The following is a 21,397-nucleotide window of genomic DNA, read 5'->3' as shown; positions in this document are numbered from 1 at the left end:
ATATTAGTAGAGCTATGCAACAAAGTGGAGAGACCTGTCATCGTACGTCTCAACGGCCGTGTGTAGCATCCTATTCTGGCCAGTGATTGCGTGCAAGGTGTGGAGCAATCCCATGTCAAAAAAATAGAAGGCCACCGGCTTCCCAACTCTGCGGTCCTAGATCGGCCGCAGCTCACCGGTGCACTCATACGGCCGGGCGGCGAGGACTCCTGGAATTTTGAGTATTCGCCCAACACTCAAGTGCTCAACATTGATATCGAGGCTGTGGTGCTCCTCAGGCAGTGTAACGGTGGGCTGTGTATCTATAACTCGTGTCAGAAGTCACCACAGGCACTGACATCGCTGGCAAGCAAGGTGAGGTCAACGCTAAAGTCGTTCTATTTCTAATGCGCAGAGCATGGTTCGGTACTACCCACCTGCTAGCATGTCGCTATCATTAGCTACGAGCCGAGGCACGTATCTCCAAGGAATAGCACGCACGTGGTCATATGTATGTTGCGCGATAGTAGGTGAGATGCTCACCATTGCCAAACCACGCACGTACAAAACGGGCGTCGTCCTGCCGACGTACGGGCTGCACAAGGGACAACAGTGAATGGATCAGTGCAAACACATGCATCTTGCTCTCGGTAAGTATAGGTAACCCGTCCCCGGTTTGAAGTACACATAGCTTGATAGAATTGTGGTCGAGCGTGGCAATAGAGGAAGTCGCCTGACAGCGGGCTGTCCGGTCGCTGTCTCGGGTAAGCATATGAGGCTGCAAATATGACGGACACCTTGTGGACGACGCACCCTCATGATCATTGACGTACGGGGCAAGTGCAGAACGATTTGGACTAAGAAAGCGTTATGGACTCACACGTATACACGGAGGTATGCTTCTCGTGGGTATGTGGCAGGCTGTAGAGGCCCTGGACTGAGCGAAATCAACTGTCAGTGTTCACTGAGTGTCAGTTTTCCATCAACACTAAGCACAGGGGGATCGTCGCCGCACCTACAGAGTAAGCATCGGAGTTGAGTCCGGTAGCTTGGTTGACTGAGGCAACAGTCAGTTTGCGATACGTTACTGTACTGCGCAGTAGCAGGGACCAGGCGTACAGTGCAACAGAAGTCCTATGTATGTCGATCACCGTGCGCACCATCAAGCTTTAGCTTAGACTCAAGCTTAGAGTGCTATATAGCTGTGCACGCGTATTTTGGGCCCCACTTCCCACATGAGTGCATACGGGCAGAACACGAGCCATTCCTGCGACTTGGCGTGTGTGCAGGAGTGGGAGACCCAGTCTGGTGAAGTGATCTGACCACTTTCGAATTGCAGAAGGACTCGCCGAAGCTTGGCTCAAATGTCCAACCTTGGGATCCGCCATTGGCAGTGGCATTACTCTTTGCGGATCGGTGACACTATTTGCAGGGGAAACGAGGATCAGATACAGATAAATTACACGAGTGCGAGTGGGGAGGTGATAACCAAGATACACGATGTTGTGCGTATAGCCACTCGGTGAGAAACGCGATGGGATACCCTCCCGCCTTCTACAACATCCGCATAACCCCGGATGAAAGCCCCTCGTCACTTGACGGACGTGCTTGTCAGCCGGAGATTCCACGGGGAGTCCATGCCGACTGTTGCGGATGCTGAAGGCTTCGGCTACCCTCGTGCTGATCCTCGCGTTGACGTGTATAGAGAACAGCGGGTGACGAGACAAGGCCTTCTGCTCGATTACAGGCGGGATTTGCGACAACGACAGCCTGGCAAGGCTCAAGTCTTGTAGCCTCTACTTGAGGTAAAACATGATGTTGTACGCCCCGTTTTGCAGCTGGGTGCAGTCGACGACTTTGACCTCCTTGACGTAGCTGGTGAACGCAAAGTGCATGAGCAAGAAGCTTCATAACGACGCCCGTGGACTTACCAGGTCTGCAAGACGTCGCCAAGAGTGCGAAGCCGATCAAGCGTTCCCCGAACGCCGCGGTATGAAAGCGCGTGCAGGGCGCAATGTTCGTGGTCCTCCAGGTACTCCAGCAGCTCGCCCACGCGCAATGGCTCGGCGATGCTAGCATATACTCAGCGATTGCTCAGCGTTCGCGATACTGCGCATAAATACTCACTCGGCTTGGATGGCGCGCAGGACATCGTGGACGGTGATCGCGTAGTCGCTCTGGAGCTTCGAGCTTCGCAGCTCTCGACCCCAGTCGCCATCGGCGACACAGTGCTTTATTCCGGGGAACGTGGCATAGCTTCGCGCGCACAAAGGATGCACTGCACAAGACACATGTGAGCACTTCGGGTGGCGTAGCCAATCGCGAGTGTATGCGTACGTTTCTTGTCTGCTTCCGGTGCCAAGTCTCCGTAGTAGTCCCGACGCAAGAGTTTGTTGGTCTCGATAGCAGTCGTCTCGCCTGAAGCGGCCGCTTTGTGAGTGCGCAAGGCGCATTCACGCATCATGTCACCTGAGACAGTGTCAGCTTCATGCAACGCGAATGAAGAACAAAGAGACTCACGGTTGCGCTGGAGGAGCACCTCGCCGCACGGGTGCTTCGACGAGCCCTCGCAGAACCCGTCGACGGTGATGCATTCCACCGCGATGTCCTTCCACGAGAGGACGGACGGGTGTTCGTCCGGGAACCTGCCGATGGCGCACATCGTGCAGACGTCCTCCCAGAACGCATCGGGGTCGGCGACCGTGTCATAGAGTGCAGCGAAGCTAGGCGCGGCCTGGTAGAAAGAGACATGCGTGCGCATGTCGGAGAGCGGGATAGCGTCCTTGACGAGGAGCCATATCTCGGGTGGGAGGGTGTTCATTGCCATAGCGGATGTCGCGGGAGGTGAATGGGGGATGCATGGGTGGCAGGCCGGGTATTTGAGGGAACAAAGCCGCCGCGCGGTGGAGAAGCCATTGGAGAGCACATCGTCGTGGGCGCGCGGGATAGGGCCAGCTCGGAGTCGAAGCCTCGGACTTCGTCCGAGACTGCAGCGGGCTTGGCTGCACGTGCGGGCGTGGGAAGGGCGGCGATGACGCGGGCGCGGTGCGGCTGGCACGGTCCTCGACTCTCTCCGACCCACCACGTCGCACAGACTGGCCCCCTCCGCGCGCAATCTTCAGGCTGTTCGGTATTCCCCATATCTTCCTCGCAACCAGCACCACCCTTGAACCCAAACAGCTGATTCCGGTCTCTCTTTCGGCGCTACCCTCCGAACTCCGTAGCTCGCTCTGCAGCATGATCCTTCTTTCTTCTCTTTTGCTTACAAACAAAGACTTCAGCCTTCTGTTCACACCGCCGTCTATAAAGTCGACGACGTCACTGGCTACAAAACTTGGCACTGTCTTCGAGCACTCGTGCTACACATCAACCGCAGGTTCTTCCAGGACCGCGACTTGGCCAGGCTGGTGCGTTCTTTCCGTAACGCGGACCCTGCGGCTCACCTGGGCTTGTCGAGGGCTTGTCACTGTCAGGTCCGTTCATTACAGCGCCTCTGCGGTATGATCCCAGTTCTATCGAGCTTCGCGTGTTCTCTATCATGTTGCCAAAAATATGCGTTATAGATTTGTTGCACAGCGCCATGCTCTCGTCGCCGAGACCTTCTTTACCCTGCCATGGTGGCACCGAGCATCGCCCCACACCTCTTGGACAACTCCGCAGCATTGGGCGGCTTCATCAATATCAAGTTCTTCATCTTGTTCTACCAGGGCGCGTTCACCAGCTTCCTTCGCTTGTTCCTGGTATTGTGTCACCGCTCTGGCTCTGGATGACCTCATCACGAACGACCGTATCTTCTGCTCCGCCTCTTTGTGTAAACCCGGACTAGATGCGATGTGTCCCTTTCACTTGCGAACCCCATCGTTCCCGCACGATGCGTCCCTGGCTCTCCGCCGTCCTGAACGCCGTGATCCCATCTACCGCGCATATGCAGCCTTGGGATTTGCGTTTTGCGCCTGGCACCTTCTAGAGCACAAGGGGGTGGACGTAAGCCTCTATCTCCACCATTGGCATGTCGGGCGGTACTCGTCAGCTTCAGGGCCTTTGGTTCTGCATGTTCGAGACCGTATGCCCGCAGCACCGCATGTATCATACCCACGTCGTAGCAATCACATGCCACCTCCTCCGACCGCCCATGGTTTTGTCAGATGCTTCAATTGAGCTAATTTCTTTGCCGGATGCTATTTCAAGACGGTCATACTCAGTGAGACGTCCGGAGCATCATGGTAGAGACGGAGAAGAGTTCGATGTGAACCTGCTGAACGGTCCTTTACAGTGCATGAAATGGTGGCGAAACGTGAATTCAACTCCGCGATGTTCTGACCGATTACACTGCCTGGGCAGGGAGGGAGGGGGAAGTTCAAAGCACTTACTCGGAAAGCAAAACGCGTTCAAAAGCCTGGGCTAGTCTCGCTCTATAAGTCGACTCTAAGGCATTCAGCCCTTTACTTACCCATTACATAAGGGTACTGACTAAGGGTCCAAAGCACCGAACTAATGCCATTGAACGGGCGTCTACCCCGTACCTTTCCGCTTTTGTCAACAGCAACTTGAAAGTGCACCATGAGGACGGCCTACCGCGGTGACTCTGGGCAGCTAAGCTAGCCCAAGTTGTGAGTCACAAGTGCCTCCTATCCCATTTCCACTTCTAACCTCAACTTGCGCCAGCACTATACATGGTGTCAAAGATTGGGTTCACTCAGGTGGCAGACCCATGGCACCTGCCTGCTCAATATTCTTCTCCGCGTGGATCCCTCCGCGAATCTAAATCGGGGGTCCCCTGTACGTGCTGCTCTATCACAGCCTGCACTTCTATTAGCCTGTCTCACTGCTCCTCCAGCGATGATCTCCAGGCCCGTTCGCGATTCGTCCAGAGACCAGAGTCGAGGCGGGCCCCCTGCATGCCATTAGGACATCCGCCTCCTCTTCTTCGCGCCTTGCCTGTGCGGTCTGTCATATTACATGATCTTCCCTCCGGGAATGAGACGCCAACGCCGCACGGTCCGCGCTGTAACCTTCGAGCAGCCCCATGACATGTTTACAGGGCGATGTGCTTGCTCTTCGTGCCGCTCTATTTCAGGAAGTTGCGGCTGAAACGATAGCAAACGCTATATCTCGACAGCTGCGATCGTAAACGGGAAGTTCTCAAGCGATCAGCGGCGCAGGGCAGGGCCGCACCCCGGTGGAGCGAGCATACGCTTGAGCTCGGACCAGCCGCAATACGGAAACGGTACCTATCACACGTCTCAAACGGGCTGAGCAATATCCTGAAATGCCTTAATGAATCATTCCCAAAAGTGAGCCTGGTGTGCAGATCCTACTGCTGGTCCTTCATTCCGCTGACAACGACTCACAGGCGTATATTGCTGAACAGCCTGACCCGGTGGCTAAATCCTTAGGGTACCTGAATCAACACCCTACCATCGTCTTGTCTTGCTCATGCACCCAACCTCTATGGCGGATTGTTGAATGCACATCTCCGATAAGTCAAACAGACTACCTAGAGTGGCTGAGAACCGCATTAGTAGGTTATACGTCGGACGTTCACGGACCCTGCGCGGTGATCCCCACGGGGCCTCGCGGACATTCACATATCTCCGCCCGCGCGATCCCCCTCCCCTCCCCTCTATGCGGACAGGAGGGTTCGGATAGCGCAGACAGGAATGACGTCTCGCGCTACATGGTACATATATGTCCGAGCGCATGCGGAGGCGAGAACACCCAGAGCAACCAACTGCCTCCTCGCCTAAGCCCCAGACATCGGCCACACCTGACACCCTGGCCGTACAATGGTGAGGCCCTCTGCCCCCTCTTCGCTTCCCGCACTGCATATGATATAGGTCACCCGCGCGGGAGTGGCGGCGATCGCGCAGCTCTCGGTCAGCAGGCAGCAGGGCAGGCGCACGGGCGCGGTGGGAGCTTGCTCGCCCAAATATCCGCGGCGGCGCCGCGGGTTACGTGGCCATGCGGGTTCCATGACGGGTTCCTCGTGTTTCCCGGGCAGCTGATACGCCGATTCGCCTACAATTGCAGTGCGCAAGTACGCGGCCGGCAGTACATATCGCACCCGAGGCTTATCGTCTGGATACGGGAAGACTGCAAATACTTCGCTCTGCCGCCCTGCGCGAGCACTATGGCCTTCGTCGCGGAACTGGGCTGGCAACTCCGTAACGCAGCTGGCTATTTTTCCGCGCCAAAACCTACGGCGCTCCTGCTCGGCCCTCTGCCAAAATCTCTCCAGGACTCCGGCTCGCTGACGCCAACAGTGCGTTATCAGATGCGGGCCACCTACGAACCCTCCGAAGGCCTTGCTTTCAAGCACGCACGCCCTGTTGCCCCTACGTCAGTCCCAATCCATCGCACCCCATTCGCTTGGAGTCGATCGTTACCTGACCAAGCCCTTATGCCGGTAGCTCGTGTTGAAGGGATTCGCACATTGGGCAATAAGCAATAGCCCAGGGCTGGGACTCGGAACTTCCAGGCGACAACCCATCTTCCTCGCCGTTCCTCGGTTCCCCGCGATATCGCTCGACCCCTACCAGAAGCGCAGCGGTCCGAAACTAGAGTGCACGTTTGCCGACCACGACTTGCAGGAGCTGCATTTGTTAAAGTGATCACCGCTTTGCTTTCGCCCACCCCTCACCCACGACGTGGCGCGCGATACGGCCTCGGCTGCCGGGGCGCGGGGGCATGCGCCTTGTATAAGTCAGTGCGCGAGAACCGGAGCGGTACGATCCCAGTGTCTCTCGCCCTCTGCTCCGTTTCGCATTCGCAACTCACCCCGCGCTTGCCTTTCCCCGACTCATGGCACAGATCAACTATCGTCTCAATCCCAAGCCATCCTACAGCGAGCGAATGACCGACACCCGTGCCGAGTTGCGCAAACTCATCAGGGAGGAGCTATGCGAGTCCAAGCACTCCTCCTACCCGCGTTGCCCGCGTGCTGACCCGTGCGCCAACAGGTCAAATCACTCAGGACGCCTCCGCGACAATGTCGTGGAGCCGTCGGTCGTACATGAAGAAAGTCGTTATGCGCTACCACGTCCGAATCGAGGGTTGGCCGCTTGCCGACGTCCCGTTTAGAAACCTTAGCAACGTACCCAACCTCGGCAGCCTAGAGATGCTCCTACACGGGTGGAAGGAGGGCTCCATTCGGTTCGTCCGTCTCGTGGACGAGCAGTACCACTCCATGCTCGCAGACCCGACCCCCTGGATCGGCCCTGCTGTAGGTGGAGCCCCGGAGGAGGAGGAGGAGACGGAGGATTGAACGAAATGCACGAAGCTTAGTCCCTAAATGTGTAACGCCCCCTGTACTGTGAGTGAAGCACTGCTCCACGCATGAACGTCGTGTGACTGACCCGCGCCCGCCCTTCGCAGCTTCCCCCGTCCCCACACCATGCACGGTATTGCTTTTCGGTCCCTGGCATCGAACGCCCTCTGCTCCCGGATCGACACCAGATCGCCCGGAGTCTGACAGCGTCGTTGCGGCTTTCATGCATCGGTATATACGCATCAGGCATGTAGTATCCACTCTCCAATTACTACGCGCCCTTCCGTTGGGCGAATCGCGGATGCCCCGTGGTCGCGGGTACATTGGGTGTCCGCTGCAGAGCTGAACACTATGCCACGTGCACTGACCTCATCTGACGTTCTCTTCTGAAGTTGTGCAGAGCACCCACACAAGACCCTCGTTGCCGATCACATCACAAACAAGTCGCTGAGGCGGGGGAGGATCTGAGTCTATACTTTGCTGCACGAACTTGGTGTATTTGGCTGTGAGTCGACAAGTACTAGCTGCATATTTATATATATGTGCGAGATTGGCTATCCTGCGGCATTGCAAGTCATCTCGTCGAGAAGTACATTTATGATCTATCATGCATCATGACCACGCTATGGCAGATATATGCCCACCTCTGCAGGCAGCCCGTGGCTTCGTCGTATGCTTAAACCTTCCTGAATTCTCCGGTGCCCACTGGTAGCCGTTTACCACACAGACATACTCCACTTAGGCTGGCACGCATGATAGAGGCACAAAGCGATAGGATTGAACAATACGCAATCTAACTGACTCTCAAACCTCACCCGCTTCGGCGCGTGCTTCGTACACGTACATGAAGGGATCTGAGGTCAACATGTCGACAGTGCCTGTTGCACCCTCCGGCGAGCGTACATGCATCGAACGCCGCACTTAGGTGTGGCCGACGATCGGGACCGGTGCATAGGGCTCCTCGAGGTACTTGATCTCCTCCTCCGTGAGCGTCACATCGAGAGCACCTGCCGCGCATCGCCCCAGTCAGCATTTCCTAGATAGGTGAGGCGCAATGCATTGTACTCACCCAGGATGTCCTCCAGGTTCTTCAGGCTCGTCGTCCCGATGATGGGCGCGGACACGCCCGGCTTCGCGAGGATCCAGGCGGTGGCGATCTGCGCCATACTCACGCCCTTCTTCTTGGACAGCTCCTCGACGCTGCGGACGTGTCAGCGCGACGGCGTGCCCGCGCGGCGGGGGACGGGACATACCGGTTGACGATCGCGGGGATCGCGGGGATGTTGAAGAGCGTGAGGTACCCGTCGGTCTTCGAACGAAGCGTCTCGGTCTTGAGCGGGTGCGTGAGCAGGCCGCGGCCGAGCGGCGACCACGGGATGGCGCCGACGCCGAAGTGCTATTCGAGTCGATTATGCAGTCAGTGTCTGCCAGTAGCATAGAGGGTGGAGTGGGTATGCGTACCTGGAGGGTAGGGATCATCTCGCGCTCCTCCTCACGGTAGATCAGGCTGTAGTGGTTCTGCATCGAGATGAAAGGCGTGAGGTTGTGCGTGATCGCGTAGTCTGTCGCGGACGGTGAGCGATCTGCCCCACGGGTGCATGCGGTGATTGCTTACTCTGCATCATGTGGACTGTTGCTCGGGGTCAGCGCGAAGCACCAGCGGCGAGGATGGAGTGCGCGGACTCACACTGATAGGCGTAGCAGGAGCTCATGCCAATGTAACGCACGTAGCCGGCCTTGACGACATCGTGGAGAGCTTGCATCTGCATCAAGGGCACAGAATTAGCAGGTCTCTAAGCAGGTCGGAGTACTGGACACGTACCGTCTCCTCAATCGGAGTATCGTAGTCAAAGCGGTGGCCTGTGCAGTCCGATCGTCACGTTCTTTCCCAAATGAGGGTATGCGTCGCGACTCACACTGCAGCACATCAATGTACTCGAGCTGCAGCTCCTTCAGGCTCTCCTTCACGGAATCAAAAATGTGCTACGGATGCATTTTGTCAGCGGTCGAAGCTACTCTCAAGGACGCACTGCATTCACCTTGCGGCTCAACCCCTTCTGGTTGATTATACCATGCTCTTGCGCTTCCGCGTCGTCACCGCGCCAGAGGACCGTACTGACGTCCTTCGGCTTCGGGAAGTACAGCTACACGCAAAATTAGGTGTTAGGAGTGCATAGACACATTAGGAATACAGATATAGATAGCAGACCTTAGTCATGATGACAAGCTCTTCACGCGGGAGGTTGAACTCCCTGATCGCCTTGCCGATGATGGCCTCGGACCGTCCGTTGGAGTACAGCTGTAGCAGGAAACCCGTTAAAATGTTGGGCCGGCTCTGAGCTGCAGGGTCATAGGCGGTACTCACGTTCGCGGTGTCGAAGGTCGTGATGCCGTGGTCATACCTGGAATTTCGATACCATAAAATCAGCCATTGGGTCTAAGGCGGCGCTTGGTAACCAACGTACGCGAACTTGATGTGCTTCAAGCCCTCCTCCTCACCGAGCACCCACTCCTGCCACTCCGGGCTTCCGTAGGACATGCATCCGAGGATGATCTTCGAGATTTTAAGGCCAGACTTGCCGAGGCGCACTGTCCGCGGTCGCAGTAAGTAATGCAAAGTAGTGGTATACGGTGTTGAGATTGCTCACCGTATTGCATCTTGTTCGTGGTCTTATCAGTAGACATGTTTGATGGAGGAGGTATTCGGTCTATGTGGAGGCTTGGGTTCGATATGGAAGAACTGGGATGTTGCTGTTGTCCTTGTCCGCCGCAACGCACGTCCTATATATGCGCCGCGCCATGTTCGCGCCGTTCCCCAAATAGCCAGGCTGCCTGTAGATCAGGTGTCTGCTGAGGTTAGCAGGTTGGGTGCTGTTGTTCGACGCCGATCCCTACGCCGCCCGCGGACGACACATCGGACGAGCGCCAGACGGGATAGGGCGGCAACGAGCGGGGTAAAGCCGCCCGTCCGCTTCTGATTTCGTGTTGCCGCACCTGCGTGGTGCTGCGTGGCCGATCGGCGAGGGAGTGCGATGGCTGATAAGTACGTGAAACCGAAGGACATAGCAGCTATCGGCGGCGTTCATGCTATTACTGGGACTTGCACCTCTATCAGGCTTGGAGTCCGAGGCCGACAGGAGGTTGTTTGGGCACCTCTGCACTGCTATGGGTGCGTAGTGACCATCGCCATCTTCGAGACAAACACAGCTATGTTCCAGGTAGGAGATTGCCGAAAGCCCCGATTTGCAAGAAAGAGAGAGTAAACAAGAGAGGCGCCGTCTCGGTCGGGCTCTGCCATTGGCTGACCTCGGCCCTACACGTGCCCGAATCTATAGTCACTGTCAATACTGTATTGCGATCGTACAGGTCTCGCATCCTAGCCACGTACAAGGTAAATTTCTGAATGGCTTATGCATAACCTCTCGGAGACCCGGGTTTACCAAAGCGAAGCGTCAGCAAGCCGCTGCCCATACGATCGCACATCGCCAAAGCACCTCAGAGAACCACCACGACCTTCTCGCCGCTCATCTTCCCCTCTTCTAGGAACTTCAACCCTTCCGAGATCGCAGCGAGCCCGCCCGGCAAGAGCTTGACCGGGTTCGGCTTGAGACGACCCTGCTCAACGAGCCGTTGGATCATGGTCACGGACGTAATCATCTGCGCTGTGTCCTCTGGCGACACTGGGAAGTGCGCACCCGGTTTGCTAAAGGCCCGCCCGAGCCCGGTGCATACAAGGGTAACTGCGTAAAGTTCGGGAGATCAGCTGGGTTCCAGAAATGTCCACACCTTCACGATGCCTACAGGAGAGAGCGACGTCCTCCCGCACCCTTGTCTTGTTCGCCCAGAGTAGGGTGATGAGCTTGCCCCCGGCAGGCCCGAAGACCTTCTGCGAGAGTTCCTGCGTCTCGGGAAGGCCGATCGCGTCGAGCCCATACTGGATCGAGTTGCCGGTAGCGGCCTTGATCTTGTCCACGACGTCGACGTCATGGTAGTCAAAGACAGCCGTCGCGCCCAAGGACTTCAACAGATCGAAGTTGCGCGGGGAGGACGTGGTGACGACCTTGAAACCTGAGGCGCGAGCGAACTGGACGGCATATTGACCGCACGATGCTGCGGAAGGTTAGCAGGGTCAATATCTGAGATAAATGGCACTTACAACTTCCGCCATACACGAAGATCCATTCGTCCTTCTCGAAGGAGAATGCACCTGGTTCCGGGAGCTCAAGCCTGCCCTTGTGGTAAAACGCCTGGGCGATCGTGCAAGTCCTGTTTCAGCGTTAGCACAGTCCCGTTTCCATTCGCGACACTGCTTGACTTGCCCAATGCTTATAGTCGCAGCCTCTTCAAAGGACAGGCTCTCCGGGATCAGCCAGACGAGATCCGCCGTACTCTTCGCATACTCTGCAAATGCGCCGTGTTCCGCATTGTTGCCGCCGTGCACGAATGCCGCGACGCGTTCACCAACCTTACGTGTCGCAACATTCTTGCCGACTTGCACTATCACTCCGGCCAAGTCGCAGCCGAGGACTGTTCCTGCGGTTGGGGTGAACTCGAGGGCTACATATCAAGATTAACGAGTGTGAGACTACAAGTCGCGATATCAACGTTCTACACTTACCTCGCAGGTCTGGAGGGCCGAGCGCGACGGCGATGACCCGGATGAGGACTTCGTCCTCATATATAACTGGAATTGGATGATCTTGAACGGAGGCTGTCTTGTACTGTAAATCACGGTCAGCGCGACGTAGATGACGCCAAATATTGCGGACTTACGGAAAGAACTACAAGTGCCTTCATAGACTTCGGTAGTACAGTGGGGTCAGACATCGCTAATAGAAGTCAATGGCCTTCAGAGGTGGGCCTGCGCTCTGTAGTCCTGTAGATATGGCTTATATATGTATCGCGCACTGGGAGCGCTCTATGCAGCTCAGAAGTTTCGACAAGACAATGGGGTTGGGGATCATCTGTCGTGCGAGTTCCCAGTTGGGCGTCCTTTGGGCATGCGGAGGGATACGGAGCCTTGCTGCCGCTCAGAAGTGGCCTCATTTCTGTCCCTCTGGGGAGACCCTCAGTCAATGGAACCTCTGGTAACGTGCATCTACCGTGCATGCTGACTACGCCCCCAAGCAGGGAGCGTGCAATTCATTTACGAGTGTATAACGGACACACGGTGCATCTGTCATCCGTTCAGTGAAGTTGACTCGATGCACCGTGGCACGCGGCGCACTGACAAGGGGGCGGCAACTCACCGTCATAGTGCAGCGTAATCTGGCGCTGAGCGGGGCCGTAGGCCAATCAGTGCCCTTCAGCCAGGGGAAGCGTGTCGGGCAGGTCCGCGAGAGAGGTCTATCACAAGATGCCCCTGCGAGCAGCTGGGTTGCAAGTTGGCCCGAGAGCATGACGAGGATACGTACCGCCCCGGCGACTCGAGCGCTATGACCGTAGTAATTGCTCTCGCCCTGGGCCCGTGTTCATTGGATGAATAGTGACCGCATACATACCGCCAGATACGAGGCGCATAGCATTCCGTGTTCCCCGTACACAGCTAATAGCGTCGACGTTGTGGTAGGAGCGAAGAGAAAAGTGAACTCACGCTGCGCCACAACGTTGATACTGAACGCCTCGGCAAGCGCCGGTCCAGGCTTGACTGGGCCGCCGGCGCCCGTTGGCATTGAAACTCGAAATTCGATGGTCGGCGTAGCGCTTGGACCTCAGAAAGTATAATAACCCTGATTGAGCGGGCTTGTAGTACATATATTGCAAGTTGTTCTCTTATCGTTCCCTTTACCTACCGCCATATGCATGCACGCTGCGGGAAACAACTTAGGGCATGCCAGCGGCCATAGCAGGTGCCCAAGTTCCACGTTTCTGGGAGTATACGTATAAAGAAACAGCCACAATCGATTGGTCGATCACAAGCGCATAGTAGTAAGTACATCGGCAAGTCGGCATATCGCAGCCGAACACCTGAGCCACAGTCCCGAATCATTCTCGTCCATGTCTGCCGTGAGGACCTTCTCCGGCGGAGACATCAGCGCTCCCTCCCGGACCCGTACTCGCTTAGAGGATGACCGGGACACAGCCGATGGAAACCAGGCCTCCCTGTGTGAGGGACTACATGTGAGCAGACACCGATGTCGAGTACGAAGAGCAGCACGTACGAAGCTGTTGTTCTCGCAGCACACGGCGTTGGCGCTGCATGCACCGCCGCCAGCGCCGATGACGCTGATCGGAGAGCAGCCAAGGCCCAAGAGGACGTTGACTCCCTGCACGACGACGCCGAGAGAATCCAAGAGCGCGACACCGTCGGGAGAGGCGGCCTATGGAGAAAGACAGCTGGGTTAGGATCGGTGCGTGCGCTGCTGCGAACGGGGCGACTTACGTCCTCAGTGGAGCTGCAGCACTGAATTGCGCCGGTAGAGCACGAACCACCGGTCGGCGCCGGCGGAGCAACCGAGACCGTCGTGGTGGGGGTAGCCCATCGCTTCTCGTTGGGGGTGGCGACAGCAAGGAGTGCAAGGGAAGCGAAGGTGAGCGTGGTTGACAGACTGGCGAACATGTTTTCGATAGGTATGCTGGGGAGCGGAGAGGGCTGGTAGAGGAGTTGAGGGCGGTTGAGATTGGGAGCTGTAGAGTGATACTACTGCTTGGAGAGAAGAGCAACAAGCAGGAGAGCCTTTATACCCTGAGGGCAGCAGTCACCTGTGCTAGACGTGCAAGTCCATGACGGGAGGTGACGCGTTCGTAGTTCCCCCGGAGCGCCTGGTCCTGGGCAACGCCAATCTCCCGTTTGTTTTGACGTGCGAGTTGGAGTGACTTGCGGGCGACGAAAGGCCGTGCGTGAGCCGCAATAGCGGCACAATTGGGGGAGAAGAGTGATCATGCGGACGAGCATACATTTCGAGGGTGTTGAGTGCAGTCGAGGTCCTCGCGGGGGCCACCCCTAGCTGGAATGGCGCTTGCTCTCGCAAAGGACCTAAGGGCACATTTCTAGGGGGCGGGAGTCCCGCGCAAAGGCCGTGCAATGTCCCCTCGCGCTCACGCGGTCGAATGCCTCCTGTTCGAAATCTTCTGTAGATTGCTGGCTACTGGACCGTTTGTGAGCGTTACGACCATAGACGTGTTTCTTGAATTTAATCACGGTAGGTACGACTTCTGTGATGAACGTTACACATAACAGGACGTTGGCTGGTGCGTGCAACTCCACGATGTGTGCCCACTCACTTCGAGTGTGGAGGGGTGCGGAAGGCGCGCCCGTTGCTTGGGGTCTTGTTTGTTGTGGGTCGAGAGTTGCCGTATTGAGGGCGCTGTTCAAGCCGTGTACTATAACATGCCGGTCAGCAATATACCAGGGGCAGAGTGAGTATGCGAGTAAGGAGACGCCGTGGAGTCGGTAGACGACTGGTACCGTCGAGCCTGCGGGGCAGTGGCTGGGCTGGGCCGGCTGCCCAAAACGGATCGTGAGTAAGTACAGAACGTCTTCCCAGTCACTGACGTACTGCGTACTCCTCTTCCACTACCAATACTACTGCCAGTGCCGGCCCCAGCCTCCTGGACCCCGGCCCAGGCTGACCACTCCTAGTCATGCGACGTCTCTTCATTCCAATTACGAATACTCTTGTTCGCTCCAGCCGACAGCCATCGCAGGACAACTTTCCAAGCGGACAGAACTCTCACACTGGCATCCGCTTCCAGTTTGACGCAGACGTGGTTAGACACCGACGAGAAACACTCCGCAGGAACAAGGCGCACGTTGGCCATTCTGCCACTGGCGCTGCATGGCGAGCGGATTCTTGTGCCCCGTCATGCTTCGCTCGGTGCGACGTCTCGTCCGCTGTATGTCCCCTCGACAGCCTTTTCTGACCAGCGCTAGAACAAGTCGTCCATCTTCTGCGCGGCGTCCCCAGAGGACCGGTGGTGCACTGCCCTTGCACCTTTTAGGCCTGAACTGCTGTCAACTTTGTTCTGTACTCCACGCTTGTCACCGACAGTTCAAGAAGGACTGCGGGATGTCGTATACGACGCAGGAGGTATCCGCCTTTCCAAGTCGCGCGATAGTACAGCCTCCCGCTCATGATCAGCGACATGACCGTCCTCGAGTCGTCCGTGGAGCGCGGTCGAAGCGCGCCTTCGCCTTGGGCGGGCTGTATATCTAGATGCCCTTGCCACTCGGTCTGCGTTTGTATGGAGGTCATGGGGGAGATCTGTCATCCGACACCTCGTCCCGAGTCAGTATAGTTCGAGAAACGCGGTACGAAAGGCCGCTCACTCACCGTCATTGTAGAGCGTGATCTTGCAACGTGCGGGTCCGTGTGCCAATCGCTTACGTCCAACCATGGGAAGCATTCGAGTCGGAAGGGCCCGCGAGAGGCAGAGGGCAGACCCGGAATCGGATTGCGAGACGCAGCCTGAGGAGAACAGGGCACAAGTGGGGCCGACATTATAAGCTGAATACTACACCCGGCGCGTCCTGAGAGCGACCTGATCATACCCCCCTAGGCTCAGGTAAGTAGTAGGTTCGTGCTGCCTAGATATGCGAAGCGCCGGTCTGCTTCGTAGGTAGTGTCAGTAGATGCATTCGCAAGACGCTGCTGCGTGATGTCATTCCATAGAGTTGGCAGTGGGCGTGCTCACTAGAATTATACAGATACAATGAGAAATTATGCTGCCAGAGTGTTCCTGCGTTGCCTCGGAAATAATATCGTGGTACAGAGGAATATGGGCACAACCCTGGGCTGCTGGGTACTTATCTGCGTGCTGGCTCGCGATTTGTGCTGATTTTCTATTTTTAGCATTACCTTACTCGGTATTTACATTAAATAGTTGGTCCGCGCGGAAACAAATCGAAACGTTCCTCCTCCTCCTCCTCCTCCTCAGCAGAGGCTCGCGAGTGGCGATCTCGCGAACACCTCGGCAAACGCCGGCTGGCAGGCGCTCGCTCCCGCCGAAACTTGTGCTTTCAACACTTTCAACCGAGAACATTGTCTCAATGAGTATTTATATCAGAACGCATGCCCACGCAAATATCTTCGCATATCAGGCCTTATAATCTGGGAGATAATCACATTTGACCGGTCGAAGTTCACAGCACAAGGCACACTGGCATATTGGCATATCGCAGCCGAACACAAAGCCACAGTAACAAATCATTCTCGTCTACTATATCCCCCATCCAGAACCTTCTTCTGGAACATAGATGCTCTCTCCCTGTCCTGCGCTCGCTCAGAGGATGACCGGGACACAGCCGATGGAGATCAGGCCACCCTATACCAATCATAAGTGAGCAGATGCCTTCTAGCGAGGCGCAAAGAGCAGCCCTTACGACGCTGTTGTTCTCGCAGCACACTGCGTTGGCAGAGCAGGCGCCGCCCCCCGCACCGATGACGGTGATAGGCGAGCAGCCCAGGCCCAAAAGGACGTCAACCCCCTCCACGACGATTCCGAGGAGGCCCAAAAGCGCGGTGCCCGAGGCAGAGCTGGCCTATGTAGGAGGACTGGGTTAGGATCGCTGCACACACTACTATGGACGGAGCAGCTTACACTCTCAGTGGATTCGCAGCATTGGATGGGGCCGGTGGAGCAAGAATCGCCGGTGGGCGACGCCGCCGGCGCGGTGACCGTGACCGTCTTGGTCGTGGCTGGGGCCGAGGTCGGGGTGTTCCATCGCTTCCCGTTGGGGGTGGCGACAGCAAGGAGTGCGAGGGAGGCGAACGTGAACGTGATGGACAGTTTGGCGAACATGGTTGCGAGAGGTGTGCGGGAGAGAGCTGGGAAGGCTTGGGAAGTTGGAGGGGGCTGAGATGTGAGCTGGAGAGTGATCCTGCTGCTGGGGAAAAAGAGCAGCGAGCATGAGAGGTTTTATACCCCTGCAGACGGCGTTTACTTGTGTCGGGTATGCACGTCCATGACGGTGGGTGACGCGTTATTGGCTGCCGGAGCGCCAACCTCTGGACGAGGCCAATCTTCCGGGAATTTCGATATGGGAGGAGCGAATATACGCAGGCATCGAGAGGCCGTCTTGTGGCCGCAGTAGCTGCACAAGTGGAGGGAGGAAAACGATCATGCGGGCAGGCAGGCATTTCGTGAGCGTCGAGTGCAGCGCTGAGCCTCCGGCGGTGCCCCTGACCGATGTTCTTCTCGAAACGGACCTATCGCTGGAAGCGGGGACCTCGCGCAAAATCCGCGCAAAGTCCTCCGTGTTCACGCGCATGAACGCCTTACGCGTTCGAAGGCTGCCGTCGCAAATTCGAGACATGGCTCTGATACTCGTCATAGTATGATGCTGCGTCAATAGTCGATGTTGACATGCATTTGTCCTGCAAAATATTGGGATGACGTTGAACAATCAAATAGTCGGACGGTGGTTTCACAGACATACCGTAACAAAGAGGCGCAAAAAAGGCTCTTGCTGATCATTACCGAGATATTACCAGTTCATCAAGGGCCATCTGACCGTTGTTGGTATGCACAGCTGAAAATAGTTGAGGGGTAGAGGATGCGGATATGAATTCAGGGGTGACAGCAGGAGGTGAAGCCCGTGGCCGGTACCGTCGAGGCTAGCGCTAGACAGCGGCTGGACATCGGCATCGTCCGAGAACACCTTTCCAGCCGCTGGTGCTACGTTGTAGTACGTACTCGTCTTCCAGGATACGGCCTGTTATGCGGATACCCTTCACTCGGAAATTGTATACTCGTTGACTTAGTATGCCGATGCATCGCCACTAGCAGGAGCAACTGGGCAGGAGCGTGAATATTGCCCTCAATGCCTTTCCGCAAAGGTAATCTACCGCACTGCGGCGATGCTCATGACGCGTGTGTTCGAGACGCACCAAGGTGATTGGCCGCTTGACATAACATCTTGTCCGCTGTATGTCCTCTTGACAGTTGTTCTGACTAGCGCTGAAACAGGCCGTGCGCCCCGTGCGGTGCTTCCAGAGGACCGAGAGCCGAGAGCCTGTACGTCCGCCAGTACGTGGTCATAGTGAGGTTCGCTCGGACTCCACGCTTGTCGCCGGAAGTTAACGAAGGCCATGACTGAATGTTGTACACGTCAGAGGTAATCGTTGTTCCGAGCTGCGCGATGGTGTAGACAATACATACCTGGCGCCGAAAGACGTGACTGTCGTCGTATGTTCCGTGGAGCGCGGCCAATCGTGTCTGCATTCGCCCGAGTCTCCCGTTGTACCTCAGGCGGCCTTTGCTCATCGCAGACCACTATGGTCATAGATATTGGCCCACCAGATCCGCCCGTCGGTGTTCGAAGCTCTTTGGTACGCGCAGCGCGTCGTGTTCATCATCGTTGTGCCTCACCGGTGACTGCTGTAAGGTTACGTTGCACAGATCTGTTACAGTAAGCTCCACGCATGTAGCCTATATGAGCTATTCTGCCAGCTACACTTCAGGCGCACATAATTTCCCGGGTCATTCAATCTTCGTCGTCCTGATCTGCGCTCGGCCTTCCAAAATGTTTTTCGAATATCATCACCTGACAGATTATAGTTATATGTGTGCTCACATCCATCGTCTGCCTAGGGGAGACGTGGAAGTACACAGGTGTTGCGCGCAAATGGGATCTTGTCCTTGCCGAGCGCGCTTTGATGTGGTACCCTGTGTTCAGTACTATCACGATGAGACAAGTAAATGCAGCGGGGCGCACTCATATCAAACTTGTGGTGGGTACGCACGAGAAAGTCATGATGTCGGAAGTCTATTTCGGACATAGGGTTGATCGGTATATGATAGGAGTACTTATGTAGCTGGCTTCAATAGACTAGAAGGACTGAGGCGTATGTCGTAGTTGCCTAGGACCAAGGAAATTCTAGGTGATAGTCTGTTGATAGTGTAAGTCGTAGCGAGAGACCGTTTAGTCCTCCTGGAGGTTGGGGATGAACATTGGAGCGCCGTTGATGATGGTCCCGTCGTAATAGAACTCGCTGATATGGCTACGTTTGATTGAAGAATCTCCGTTAGTATGGAGACATAGTGATACAGGCAGCGGTCGCATACCATTCGTTGAGCGTGTCGCGCAAAGTGTGGAATCGAGCGTACACATCGTCTTCAGACAGTCCATTCGAGCTGAATGTGCAGTTGAGGTGATCCACGAGCTGGCTTTGCTCATAATTGGTCAGGGGAAGATCCAGACTTAAAGACAGAGAAGATACGTTAGTAACCCCCATCGTGCTCGGCAGTCATGATGGCGGACGTACTCAGCGTGAATCGCGGTCACAACATCGAGCACAGTCACTCCAGTGTGCCTCTTAACATGCTCCCGTCTGAACTCGTGTCCACCCATCTCCCCAACACAGATCCCGTCTACGGGAATGTCGGTGGCGAAGCTCCGCTGTACGAGCAGGTGGTCGTACAGGAGGGCACTTCCGCTGTACGCTTCTTCTGCTTCGGTCAGCGGGCGGAGCTGAGCGTCCTCCCGCACGCCGTAGTATCCGCCCCAGGGCCGGTCGCGGAATTCGATGCTAGCGAGCACGCGGTGCGGGATAAGGTGCGGGGGGCGGTCGTCCTTCTCGTTGTCGCTCTTGTTGTCGACGTCCATATTTGCGCCTGTGGCGGCGTCTTCAGTCTCTGAGTCGGAGGCGGTGTACAAGTCTTCTTTCCAGTCGGAGAACACAGTGAGGGGCTTGAACCAGTCCGCTACACGTTCCATGCGCCGACCTATAGTAGCTAAGTACACATCTCGCGACAGGGACTGTACGACACTCACTGTTATAATTGAGCAGCCCTTCCCCGCACCGCGGGTGCTTGCAAAACCCCTCCTTCTCGACGAGCTCCAGAGCAATGCCGCGCCAGCAATGCGGATGCGCGAGGTCATCCTTGTCTAGCGCGCCGATGCCGCTGTGCCAGCACACGCGCCGCCAGAAATCGTCGTCGTTCTTCTCCGAGTCGTACATCGCGGCGATGCGAGGGTGCGTCTTGTAGAAGCACACATGGGTGCGTATGTCGCCGAGTGGGATGGTATTCCTGATGACCAGAAATATCTCGAGCGGGAAGGGGCGTTGGAACGGCTTGCTTGGGATCAAGGGCCGCGCGATTGACATTGTAAGTTCAGAAGTCAGCAGCTTGCGATGGGGGACGCGAGAGAGAGGAGGTGTGGAGAACACGAGCAGAACGCTGGGTCGCGGTCGCGGTCAAGGCGCCGAGACCGCGTATACGCTTCGAGCTGGGTCAGGTGATCGTATTGACGGATGGGCGTCTCAGCGCCTGCCTAGGCGCCAGCCATGCTGAGCCAAGGTCGACAAATGCTTCAGAATAAATTGAAAGTCGCAACACATAGGAGTATTATCAGCTAGATCCTACAGCAACCGAATATTCCGGACCTAGAAATTTCCTCTCGACAGTTGTTCTGACCAGCGCCAGAACATGTTGTGCGCCTCGTGAGCGGAAGCATCAGGAACGAGCTCTGGCTCCATCGCGTCTGTGCGGTGATGTGCGGAGCCACGGAGCCACGGAGATTTCCCAGGATGTGCGGAGACGCCCGGCTCCGCCCATGACCGGACAGAGAACGCTGTCTCCATCTGGAGATGCTGTCTCCGTCCAGCACCGCACGGAGCATGGGCGCGGGAGGAAACTCCTGAATAATGCACAAAAGTCGAGGCAATAAATATCAACAAGTGAGCGTATTTGCATACCACTGTGACCCCCATACGAAAACATGCGTCCCCGACAGCGAGTTTTCGACGTGTAGGTTAGTAGCCCGCCAGGCTAGTCTCCGGACGGAGACACGCTCTCTGGATGGAGACAGCGCCTCTAGGCGGCGGCTACCGGACACCGCGGGCAAAGTTCGATGTTTTGGTCGAAAACATGATGAAAACATTGAAAGACCTGAAATAATCTTTTCAGTATATTCGGCCTCGTAACTTGAGGCAAACATTAGATAGACATGCAAAATGATAACACTGTGCCTTCAAAAATTCTCTTTGAAAAACACGGGAAAGACATAAATGATGTCATTACAATGTTTTCAGTCACGAACACAGGAAGACCATTGTAAAACCAATTTGAAAGTGTTCCCAGTGGTTTTGCGGTAAGCTTTTGAAAGACATTTTCGATGTATTCCCGGTGGCCGGTGTCAAAACACCAGGAAAACATCGTGAACAATGATAAATGGTATTCTGATGTCATGGCCATGGTCCACAACGG

General features: G+C 56.1%; 7 protein-coding genes across 7 annotated transcripts; 2 read left to right on the top strand and 5 right to left on the bottom strand.

Moving 5' to 3' along the window:
- Positions 1–1,406: 1,406 nt before the first annotated feature.
- Positions 1,407–2,806, bottom strand: TRAVEDRAFT_64721 (uncharacterized protein; the record flags this gene model as incomplete). Its single annotated transcript, XM_008040306.1, has 5 exons — positions 1,407–1,854; positions 1,911–2,051; positions 2,107–2,257; positions 2,317–2,448; positions 2,500–2,806. The coding sequence occupies 5 exons, from the start codon at positions 2,804–2,806 to the stop codon at positions 1,776–1,778; spliced, it is 810 nt and encodes a 269-aa protein (XP_008038497.1). The 3' UTR covers positions 1,407–1,775.
- Positions 2,807–6,109: 3,303 nt separating this feature from the next.
- Positions 6,110–6,590, top strand: TRAVEDRAFT_47270 (uncharacterized protein; the record flags this gene model as incomplete). The annotated part of the gene is made up of 2 exons (XM_008040087.1): positions 6,110–6,241; positions 6,390–6,590. The coding sequence occupies 2 exons, from the start codon at positions 6,110–6,112 to the stop codon at positions 6,588–6,590; spliced, it is 333 nt and encodes a 110-aa protein (XP_008038278.1).
- Positions 6,591–6,780: 190 nt separating this feature from the next.
- On the top strand, positions 6,781–7,243 carry TRAVEDRAFT_37152 (uncharacterized protein; the record flags this gene model as incomplete). Its single annotated transcript, XM_008040039.1, has 2 exons — positions 6,781–6,880; positions 6,939–7,243. 2 exons carry the CDS (start codon positions 6,781–6,783, stop codon positions 7,241–7,243), a joined length of 405 nt encoding a protein of 134 aa, XP_008038230.1.
- A 924-nt stretch (positions 7,244–8,167) lies between these two features.
- Positions 8,168–9,931, bottom strand: TRAVEDRAFT_47268 (Aldo/keto reductase; the record flags this gene model as incomplete). Its single annotated transcript, XM_008040086.1, has 13 exons — positions 8,168–8,253; positions 8,316–8,446; positions 8,500–8,642; positions 8,708–8,808; positions 8,862–8,876; positions 8,934–9,009; positions 9,069–9,106; positions 9,163–9,229; positions 9,286–9,390; positions 9,456–9,545; positions 9,612–9,648; positions 9,712–9,835; positions 9,895–9,931. The coding sequence occupies 13 exons, from the start codon at positions 9,929–9,931 to the stop codon at positions 8,168–8,170; spliced, it is 1,050 nt and encodes a 349-aa protein (XP_008038277.1).
- Positions 9,932–10,625: 694 nt separating this feature from the next.
- On the bottom strand, positions 10,626–12,093 carry TRAVEDRAFT_71819 (GroES-like protein). The gene is made up of 6 exons (XM_008040305.1): positions 12,020–12,093; positions 11,865–11,967; positions 11,566–11,803; positions 11,403–11,512; positions 11,048–11,356; positions 10,626–10,986 (listed from the first exon to the last, which is right to left on the bottom strand). Exons 1-6 carry the CDS (start codon positions 12,071–12,073, stop codon positions 10,742–10,744), a joined length of 1,059 nt encoding a protein of 352 aa, XP_008038496.1. The 5' UTR covers positions 12,074–12,093; the 3' UTR covers positions 10,626–10,741.
- Positions 12,094–13,306: 1,213 nt separating this feature from the next.
- On the bottom strand, positions 13,307–16,828 carry TRAVEDRAFT_98550 (fungal hydrophobin; the record flags this gene model as incomplete). Its single annotated transcript, XM_008040304.2, has 3 exons — positions 13,307–13,348; positions 13,408–13,566; positions 16,787–16,828. Coding segments are annotated over 3 exons (243 nt in total), but the record flags the coding sequence as incomplete, so codon positions are not given.
- A 2,141-nt stretch (positions 16,829–18,969) lies between these two features.
- On the bottom strand, positions 18,970–20,321 carry TRAVEDRAFT_71818 (uncharacterized protein). The gene is made up of 4 exons (XM_008040303.1): positions 19,962–20,321; positions 19,453–19,912; positions 19,253–19,387; positions 18,970–19,188 (listed from the first exon to the last, which is right to left on the bottom strand). The coding sequence occupies exons 1-4, from the start codon at positions 20,293–20,295 to the stop codon at positions 19,110–19,112; spliced, it is 1,008 nt and encodes a 335-aa protein (XP_008038494.1). The 5' UTR covers positions 20,296–20,321; the 3' UTR covers positions 18,970–19,109.
- Positions 20,322–21,397: the final 1,076 nt, after the last annotated feature.

This window comes from Trametes versicolor (assembly GCF_000271585.1).
Source record: "Trametes versicolor FP-101664 SS1 unplaced genomic scaffold TRAVEscaffold_6, whole genome shotgun sequence".
NCBI lineage: Eukaryota > Fungi > Basidiomycota > Agaricomycetes > Polyporales > Polyporaceae > Trametes > Trametes versicolor.
The sequence above is the reverse complement of the archived record's forward strand: the minus strand, read 5'-3'. Positions and strand labels throughout refer to the sequence as shown.

Bases quoted from the DNA above. Each gene is read 5' to 3' on its own strand.
- TRAVEDRAFT_71818 (XM_008040303.1), bottom strand. From the start codon at position 20,295: ATGTCAATCGCGCGGCCCTTGATCCCAAGCAAGCCGTTCCAACGCCCC. The intron at 19,913-19,961 runs GTGAGTGTCGTA...TAGCTACTATAG, and splicing joins AGGGCTGCTCAATTATAACA to GTCGGCGCATGGAACGTGTA. The intron at 19,388-19,452 runs GTACGTCCGCCA...TCTGTCTTTAAG, and splicing joins GTGACCGCGATTCACGCTGA to TCTGGATCTTCCCCTGACCA.
- TRAVEDRAFT_71819 (XM_008040305.1), bottom strand. From the start codon at position 12,073: ATGTCTGACCCCACTGTACTACCGAAGTCTATGAAGGCACTTGTAGTT. The intron at 11,968-12,019 runs GTAAGTCCGCAA...CGTGATTTACAG, and splicing joins AGGCACTTGTAGTTCTTTCC to TACAAGACAGCCTCCGTTCA. The intron at 10,987-11,047 runs GTAGGCATCGTG...AACTTTACGCAG, and splicing joins GGAGGACGTCGCTCTCTCCT to TTACCCTTGTATGCACCGGG.